We start from the raw sequence: 9,944 nt of genomic DNA on the forward strand, positions 1-9,944 counted from the left end.
GAAGCAGGTTATGTGTGATATTGTAATAAAACTAGGAGCATCTTAGTAAAGTATTACTGCACCTTTCTGTGCCTGTAGGAGCAAGACTGCTCTAAAGAAAAGGAAGCTAACAAGGTAATACTCACTAACCAACTTTATTTGTTTTGTTTTCCTGTGTGTGTGTGTGTGTGTGTGTGTGTGTGTGTGTGTGTGTGTGTGTGTGTGTGTGTGTGTCCACCGCTGGGTTTCTATCCACATATTTTATGCACATTAAATAAAAAAGGCTGAATGGAAAAAGTAGATATTGATCAGTATTGCCAGCTTTGTATAAACGTTTGTATGCTTGTTTGAAGTGAAGACGTTTTTGCTGGTAAAGGGGAAATATGATAAATTACACTGGGAACGCATTTCCTGAGTAAATAATATGAACACAAGTAGAATTTGTCCAGCTGTTTTAAGGCGGCAGATTCCAGTGGATTAATGTAGAAATTATAATGCAGCTTTATCTCATCACTGTTACATGTTTCCTTTGATATTAGACCATGACCATGTTTAAGATCTGCCTGTGAACTCGGTCCATAGTTCTCAGAGTAGTGTAATGAGTGTAACGTGGGGTGTTTTATCTGGATCAGAGCCGATGGAAACGCAGTCTCATTCTCATTATTAGTGTGCAGCTTTTCAGTTGTTCCCCTACTTTGACAGCTGGATTGAAACCTGGTTACTGTTTTTTGTTTTGATTGTTTTGTTGTTGTTTGTTTTTTTGCCTGTAACCTGAGAACTGCTTCACTAAAACTCGCCTAACTCTCCATTCAGAGTGGATTAGTTGTATTTTAAAGGGAACTCTTTATGTGAAGTACTGCATGGTGTCGTCAGGAAGGCCATCATAAATGATGAATTTGAGTTTATACAGAAGACAGCGTGGCTTACATGTCACTGACAGTAGTTTCAGCCTCCCAAGCCCATATTTTATACTTTACAATTACGCGGTGACAGTCTGTGCTTGTTGTTTGAACGTTGCTCTTCTTTGTGCAGCCCTGTGCAGTTGGACGACTTTGAGGCTTACGTCAAAGACATGAGCAAAGACTCCGCATACAAGTTTTCGCTGCAGTTTGAGGTGAGGAAACGATGAGAAAACATCTTTAAATAATTCTGTCGAGGGTCTAATACAGATACCAGTCGGGTATTTTTTCTTTTAAAATCTGCTAAGAGGTAAAGGGAGGGGTAGTTTTTAACAGAAGATCATTTACGCCAGCCGTTTAAAATTAGCGCATGTTCACGACTGTGTGACAAAAAATAAAGAAATGAAAAGTTTCTGAACTTGGACTGTCTAAATGCAGCTGCTTGTTCTCATGTCAACATTAGGCTCTGTGGCTCCTGTAGCCACATGCCAGTATCATGCAGTTACTGTCATTATGTGGCCTACATGGCTTTAGGTTTTGTGAGGCAATTCTCATTCGCATTTCAGGCCAGACTTGTCACAGAACTGGAGGAGGTTCATTCTGACATTCTGTCCTACCTCATCCTTTAGCTGATAAAGGCCCCGTACCAGTGACCAGTATCGGATTGGTTCCATCTCTAGTGTGGGCATTTCATGAGGAATAGACCAACAGAAATGATCCACAGTTGGAATGAGCCTTTTTACACTAATGTACATTAAGAATATATACGTTTATTTGGAATGTCTAGCGCTGCATGGTTGTGTACGGTTATTGTGTAGTGACTGAAATATGAACGCTAACTGGGAGACAGGCAGGAATTTTGTCCATAACCTGTAATCAGAGACATTTGGATGTGTATTTTTCTTATAATAGGAGTTGAAGAGTGTGGGTCTGGACCTTTCCCACGATGCTGCAGATCTGCCAGTAAACAGACCCAAAAACCGCTACACCAACATCTTGCCCTGTGAGTGCTCCTCCATCACCTCCTCACCCAGAAGAGCTATAGTGACACTACGCCCACTCACCAGTGACTCTGGCTCGTGCAGCGCTGTAGTGTTAAGAAGCTTCATTAATCTGTCTTGTTTTGTCTGTTGTGTTCATTACTGCACGTTACTGCCTGCCGTCACTGACGCTGATGAAGTGTTTCTTTTTCAAACAGATGACTTCAGCCGAGTGAAGCTTATCTCTATGCACAATGACGAAGGCTCAGACTATATTAATGCCAACTACATCCCAGTGAGTACTTACTGATCTGTATATATATCAACAGCGCCAGCAGCACATTAATCCTTAGAAATGTAGTTATTACTGATGTTTTGATAAACTACTTAAATATAATTACGTTTACATCATTTATTTGCCATGTATGTAATGTAATTACATTTATATTTGATCCTCACTCAACAGGTGTGAGTCTTCCAACTCTTTTCTGTTTGTAGAAGTATGACAAAAATATAGGAAAGAAGTTTTTGTTGAGTTTTTTTCTGGACAGCGTGCATGAACAGGTTAACTCAGTTGAAACAACTGTATGTGACATTGACAGGGTTATAAATCGCCTCGAGAGTACATTGCCACGCAGGGGCCGCTCCCGGAGACACGCAACGATTTCTGGAAGATGGTGCTGCAGCAGAACTCGCACGTCATCGTCATGTTGACTCAGTGCAACGAGCGCAGGAGGGTCAGTTCCCATGGCAACCTGTTTGAGCCTGTCCGTTATTCTTCTCGACCCCACGGCATCGTAATTAATGACAGCAGCCTTGTTTAACTCAAGCCCTGAACCTTTACAGGGGGAAAGTGAGGATAATCTGAACATGATTGTGCGCAGAGTATTTGATGGCAGCAGTGCATCCGCAGTTTGTTATAACTGTTGTTCACTCTAATAGTTCTCTGGCCAAATGGTTTTGACAAATGTACAGTACCGTTCAGAATTGTTTCAAAACAAATATAAATATATTTATATTTGTATTTCCAAAACAAATGTTTTAATGTCAGAAAAATTATAGTCTTCAGCAGCTTCAAGGTGCTTATAGCACATGTGAAGCTTCTTTAAGCCAGGAAAATCACAGTGTGAGGCTCTTTGTGAAGCTGCGTGAGAGAACGATGACGAGCATGTAAAACTGCGCTGAGACAAAGTGGGGGTACTTTAAAAACCTAAAACAGGCTTTTTTTGGTCACTGCATAATATCACATATCTCTAGTCAGTCTGTGTTCTCTATTGTAAAATGTGGAAAATACACTAAAGCACAGAGACCCTGCTGATTAGTTGTGCCCACACTTTTAACTGGTGCTCAGTGTAGAAATGAAATGTATAATCTGACCTGTGGTTTCTCACACAGGTGAAGTGTGATCACTACTGGCCATTTACAGATGAGCCGGTGTCATATGGGGAGATCACAGTGGAGATGCTGTCTGAGAGTGAGTCTCCTGAGTGGACTATCAGGAACTTCCGGCTGGGCTATGTAAGTGTAAGCGAGAGACACAGTCCACACCGAAGCCACGTGGCAAAGAAAGTTTCAAAGCATGGAGTAGCTTTAGTGAAGCATTGATTGCACAGCAAAAAGAGTTTCAGTATGTGCTTTTAACAATAACATGGTATTAAATCATTTAGACAACGCCTGCTCTTTTGATAAGTATAGCAAAATATCAGAAAATTGCAATTTAGAACATTGTTTTACCCAAAAAGTTTGGCCTTACATTTTTTAGTTCCTTCATCACAAGAATAATGACAGGCATTCACAATATTTTATTTATTTTAGTTTTTTTGTAGAAAGTAAATGTGTTCTGAAAATCTCTCGTCAAAATAAGATGAGCTTTTCCAGGTGCTACATAACTTACAGATTTATGTACTATCCATGTTCTAAAATTCATTATAGCAATCTTCTCCCAGAGGGAATCTCCTATAAATTCATATGCAAACGTCTCGTGGGTCTTATTATGGGTGCTAAAGAGCCACTGCAACCATTTATCAAATGGCAACAGTCACTTTTTAATGCTGAAATAGGTTTCGCGACGGCACAAGCTGTTAGTAGATCCGTCTCCTGTGTGTGGGACGGTGGAGTTTTCCACTGTACTCTGATTGAACAGGTTCAAATGAATGGAAATGTGATTATATGTGCATCAGTGCAAACACAAGCTGAAAATACGATGCTGATTTATCAGTTGTAATCAATTATTAGACCAGTAATAGTAATTGTTTTATCAGTAAAGTCACTGATCCACTCAGCAAATCATTTACACCAATAACAGGCCACAGCTTTGTAATGAAATCCAGCAAGATAAACACATTGATTAAATTATGTGACCTACGTGGTATTTTTAAATAGTCCAAGCTAACAGTGTCTGTTGGGAGTCAGCTCGAGAGTTGCCTGAGGAGTCGTTTTTGTGTCTTGTGGTCTTCTGTCTCATGACTTGGTCTCAGTGCCTCTGTTGCTGTTGCCCCTTACAGGCAGATGAGACGCAGGATGTGCTGCATTTTAACTACACATCGTGGCCTGACCATGGGGTGCCTACGGTCAACGCCATTGAGAGCATCCTACAGTTTGTGCAGATTGTCCGTCAGCAGGTTAACAGGACTAAAGGACCAGTTATAGTGCATTGCAGGTGAGGACAGTTCTGCTCTAGATCTGATTCATCAACAAATTTGGCATGTAGACAAAATACACCATAATCCATTCTCTGCACTGGTATTCATGTCTAAACTCATACTGAAGTAAAAATGACTTCAATTAAATAATGACTGAAGTAACGAGCAAATGAAATATAACCTGAGTAGAACTAACAAAGTATCAGTTCCACTTCGAACAACAGTGGAACTTTTTATTACATGCGGCATCTTCTATATAAGCGTGTGAACTGTAGCCCTGTTCTTTATAGGATACTTTGGGTCTAAAATAAAATGCCAAAGCTAAAAATCAAGAGGTTTGAGCAACAAAGCAGATTCGATTTTAAGAGATACTTTTTTAATCCCACAAACGGGGAAATCTCACCTCCTCATTTAACCCGTCCATGAAGTGAAACACCACATACACACTAGTGAGCACACACACACAATAGGGGGCAGTGAGCACACTTGCCCGGAGCGGTGGGCAGCCCTATCCACGGTGCCCGGGGAGCAATTGGGGGTTAGGTGTCTTGCTCAAGGACACCTCAGTCATGGACTGTCGGCTCTGGGGATCAAACCGGCAACCTTCCGGTCACAGGGCCCGTTCCCTGACCTCCAGCCCATGACGGCCCCAAAGGTGTCGTTCTCCTCAATGTTTTAATTTAAGCATAAATATTATCATTAGAATAAAACTTGAAATACAGATCCACTAAAATGTACTAAAATCTTTTCTACCCACCCTGTACATGAAAGTGAAAGTATGTGAAAAGTTGTGTTTAAAACACTCCCTGTGCGATTTGTCCTCATCGAAACGTTTTGTGGTTAGTAAGTAAGGGTCAGTGACTGCAACAGATTATACTGAAACCATCCGCAGGCAGAAAAGCCCTGGTGCAGTCACTGAGCACTTGGTGGCGTTTAGTGGCCATTCAGAAAAGGCCGGTGTGGAGTGAGTGTTGTCTGAGAGCTGCGTTAATGTTAGAGAGACTGTGAAGAACTTCTCCTAAAAAGGAAAGAAACAGAAGCTGTAGCACATCGAGGCTAATTTACAGTACAGTGGACTACAATTACAAAGTGGGCCAAGTCGACGGGCTGTAATGATTGTGGCAGGCTGCCAGCTATTGATTCTCTCTGAGGCAGAAGAGTTTGGTTAAGAGGATGGCACAGAGACTGCATCAGGAGGAAATCTGATCCAACACAAACCGTGCAGGAATGTGGTGGTGTGAATGCGAATAGCTGCCATTGTGTTCAACATGTATATAAACAAATATATTCACATGGATCTTAAAAAATTAGATCAGAAAATGACCACTGTTTGAATAAATGCAGCATATAATACATAATTAATATTTAAAATGAATACATGCTGTATCTGGGCTTTACTCTTCCTTTGTTAAGGTGATGAAATGCATAGTAATTGCATAACAGCCCTGTTATCACCACCTCATCTGTTGTTAATGTATAATATAATGTAGTCTTGCTATATTGATGATGTAATCTTAATTTTCAACTAATCTGATATTAATGCAGCAACTAGGCAACATAATATATACATATATTCTCTACATTCTGTATACTTAAACATTCTGGTCCTCATAGTGCTGCAAGGTCCCGTTTTTCTGCTGTAGCTGTGTGAATGTGTTGTGTGCTTGTTCTTTGTGGGTGATTTTATTGCTTCCCAGCTGCCTAGACAGAGTTCATGTACCCCAGCTTTACAGTGAACTGGGCCTCAGCCAATGTTCCCTGTTTTATTTTCAGGCCACAGTGAATCTTTGACCTTGTGTTTAGACTCCCTGTCCTACAGAAAGCGGAGTGTTCGCTCTCTTCAGTTTTCTAGCAGACTGAATGAGGGGTTTTTGCCCTTTCCGACTGCTGCGTTCCTTTTCTACTTCATCGCCTCTACTTTTGTCATTTTCTTCTTTCATCTTGACAAGATTCCCAGTTCTTGGTGCTGTGACTGCCACACTGCATGTTGTGAATGGCTTAATTGTTTTCAACATTGTCTCTAAAGTCTCTTATGAAAAAGAACGATGTTAATGCTGTAGGAATTGTTGGGGTTCAGCTGTGTTTGCCGCTGCTGATCGTTTGGGGATTTCAGCTTCATAATCTTTTAGATTTACAGAATTCTTGAATAACTGGTCATCTAAGCCAACACCCCCCCCCCCACCACCCCACCACCCACCCCCACCCCAATCCCCACCCCCACCCCAATCCCCACTCCAATCCAAACCAAAAATTTGAAGAAAGTAAATCAACACATTTCTGTGAAGCCTCGCTGCAGGAATCCTGGTAAAGGTAAAAACGATCCCAACACAATGTTTATGTGTACGTGTCCTCTCCCTCGACAGTGCTGGTGTTGGCCGGACAGGCACATTCATCGCTCTGGACCGCTTGATGCAGCACATCAGGGAGCACGAGTACGCTGATATTTTGGGCATGGTGTCTGAAATGCGCTCCCATCGACTCTCCATGGTGCAAACAGAGGTAAAGCAGCGAGTCTGACGTCAGCAATGAGATCATTTTTCAAATAAGATGAATTTTGTAGTTTTTTCTTTATAATGAGCTTGGAGCCAGTTCTGTAGCTCACCTGCAGCTTATATATGAGATCTACTGTCAGCAGTGCGATTACAGCTTGAGAACAAGTGACTACTCTCTGTGCAGGAGCAGTACGTCTTCATTCATCAGTGTGTCCTGCTCATGTGGAAGAAGAAAAAACAGCAGAGTCTCAGCAGTGACGTCATCTATGAGAACGTCACCAAGTCTTAATGCCGCCCAGGTTAAGTACGTGTACAAAACGGGGAGATGAAAATTGGGATTGTTGGGGTAAATTTCAGTGTTTCAGATGCACATTAACTCACAGACCCACACGGGAACGAACAGAACCTATGGTTTAAGTCTTGTTCATTGTCCACAGGTCATTTCATACCACTCTGAAACTTATATATAATAATTAATATAATAATAATTCATGAAGCGGAGTTTATAGGAGTAGCCTTCTTGGTAACCAGCTGTGTAACCAGTGACAGTGGGGAACCCCCACGAGTGCCTGAAGCTTCTGATGTTACCGGTCTTGCTGGATTGTTGACCAGTGGGGGAAAAAGCAGAAGTCCAGTTTTCTGGTGCCAAAGGTTCCAGTACTTCACGCAGCTGAAAAATATTTAAAGTACTAAACAACTTAAGTTGCCAGCTGTGACAGTAGCTGCCACCTTTCTGCTTGTGCTGTGTTTGAGTGCGCTTTGGCTTGCCAGCAAAGAACCGTCCGAGTTTGAATTTCAGTAAGTGGGCTCGGTCTCATCGCTTAAAAATATTCGGTATAATTTAACTGTGTACTTTTGATTGTGAACGGTTTGCTAAACCGAATCTAAGCATGGCTGTTTGTGTTTTGCAGGCTGTGGCGATGCACTTCACTCTCCTTTGCTTCAGGCATTTGTTCTCTGCTTAGAGGCCTACGACATAAACACCAAAAAAAAAGAAAAGAAAAAAGACTGCAGCCAAGGAGAGGAAGACGCCATTCAAGTACCCCCATTCTGTTGTTCGATTTGGTGAAAGCATGACGGGACAAAACATTTGCCTTAAGGAACCTACATCACCATCCACAAGCCAGAACACTTTCTACAACTCTTGCCAGGAGTACAAAGAGTAACTGCAGAAGTTTTAGATGGAGCCTTTGAGGTGAGAGCATGCTGAAGCGCTGGCACCCTCTAGTGGAGGCGAGAGACAGAACTTGGTTTAGAAGTAGTCTGTTAGTTTTTTTAATCTCAGGAGTTATTCATACACCCTGCAAGCGGACACGGCCGTGCCCACAGCAGAGGGGAGAGGAGGAAGGACCGCGCTTGTCTGGGGGTTAGTCTCCGAGTTTGTTTTAGGCTGTTGTAGAGTGTAATTTCGTGTGCTCGTTTCACACACATTGTACCGTACACATGGGATAGTGTTAGTATTCATTGCCTTGGTTTCTGCAGCTGCATCGTGCTAAAGCGCAAGCACCAGCCGGCGTCAGACTCTGTCACACTGCCACTCCCCATAGGGGAACATTCCGTACAAGTGAACTGTGTGTGTGTGTGTGTGTGTGTGTGTGTGTGTATGCGTGCGTTATCTACTGCTGTAATACTTTCTCCACATACTACTCTTCGTACTACGGCCCGACTGGACGGAGGATTTGTTGAGGTGACGAGGCACGGTACAGAACTGCCCACGTTCGGTACCGCATGATTTGCACTGTATTATCTGTACTGTATGCTGAGCTGTGCTGACGGCTGGCTGCGTTTCTCCGCTGTGGAGACCGTCCTGAGCTACAGCACCTGCCCTTCTAACATCTCCTCCCTAGCTGGATGGCTTCACTTATCCTGAAGTAGGAAAAACAAGATCAAGCAGAGGAGCAAAGCTTGGACTACGTGATTGGACTACCAGAGCTTTCTCTTGGTCATGAAGTGGAAGTGCAGTGGACCACCCTGAAGCTATGGGAAGCCTCCAGAGCGGGAACGTGCATATCAATCTTCTGGTGCGTGATCAACACTGCCTGATGCCGAGACTGGGAATACCCGCAAAAAAAAGGGGGGGGGGGATCTCCAAGATTTGTTGTGTCTGACTCAACTTGATGAAAAGCTGAACAGCTCTGATTTACACAGACAGACATATCTGTTAAAGTAGGGATGCATGATGAGGATGGTGTCCTTCGCATATGGGGATCTGATGGTGAAGCTGTTATCACCCATATTTATGCTTACATGTGAGAAATGTGCAACAGCAGTATTTACAACTGTATTGGACAACGTGGAATCAGCTGTATCGGTCCAGATGTTTCATATTGGTACATCTTATCAACTTTCCTTTTCAAGCGTCTTGAAGTTTGCACAGCAGCGACTCGGTGTAAATGCTCTATTGCTGTACACTGAACATTTCCCAGCACCAGTATAGCACTACCAATACTTGATTACATCCTGACCATACAGCTACTGTACTTAGTCATAATTCAACTAGTCTCTTGACAATGCCTTGCACATATTATATACTGAGGTATAACATACGTACTAAGACATAGTACAGTCTATTAAAGAAAACGTATGGCTGTCACTGGCACTGAGGGTTTTAATCCCAATAGAATAATATATTTTAGAAATTGGATACAGTATCAGACAGTATAAGGTACAGTGCATGTCACAGAACAGATCTTACCCACACATCAGACATGCCTGCTTCATAGCGTTAGGCTACCATGTACAGAGACGTCAAAATAACGGCATGTTGTTTTCAAGTTCAACGTCAATTGGGTGTTTATCGTTGGCCTCTTTTTCACTGTGGCGCCAAATGGATCTCAGGGCTGCTCTGCGCTGGTCCAGATCGGTTATGGCTTTTGATCCGTTGTGCCGTTAAAGCAGAACCAGGAAATAATGAAGAAAACTACGCAAAAGAACGGCGACCTGCTGCCAGAC

The 9,944-nt window shown here is 42.5% G+C and overlaps 1 protein-coding gene across 4 annotated transcripts in view; it reads left to right on the top strand.

Moving 5' to 3' along the window:
* Positions 1-9,583, top strand: part of ptpro (protein tyrosine phosphatase receptor type O) — an 89,951-nt gene extending 80,368 nt beyond the window's left edge. For 2 of the 4 annotated variants that reach the window (XM_017722983.2, XM_017722986.2), the window contains 10 exons: positions 79-114; positions 1,012-1,093; positions 1,791-1,881; positions 2,077-2,153; positions 2,461-2,595; positions 3,254-3,376; positions 4,363-4,517; positions 6,864-6,999; positions 7,177-7,296; positions 7,904-9,583. In XM_017722983.2, the coding sequence (XP_017578472.1) occupies positions 79-114; positions 1,012-1,093; positions 1,791-1,881; positions 2,077-2,153; positions 2,461-2,595; positions 3,254-3,376; positions 4,363-4,517; positions 6,864-6,999; positions 7,177-7,281 (940 nt within the window). In that variant the 3' untranslated portion in view covers positions 7,282-7,296; positions 7,904-9,583. The remainder of the gene's footprint in view (positions 1-78; positions 115-1,011; positions 1,094-1,790; positions 1,882-2,076; positions 2,154-2,460; positions 2,596-3,253; positions 3,377-4,362; positions 4,518-6,863; positions 7,000-7,176; positions 7,297-7,903) is intronic. The other 2 variants (XM_017722984.2, XM_037542849.1) reach the window with 2 other exon arrangements.
* The last annotated feature ends 361 nt before the right edge of the window (positions 9,584-9,944 follow it).

Source organism: Pygocentrus nattereri, chromosome 11 (genome assembly GCF_015220715.1).
Source record: "Pygocentrus nattereri isolate fPygNat1 chromosome 11, fPygNat1.pri, whole genome shotgun sequence".
Lineage (NCBI taxonomy): Eukaryota > Metazoa > Chordata > Actinopteri > Characiformes > Serrasalmidae > Pygocentrus > Pygocentrus nattereri.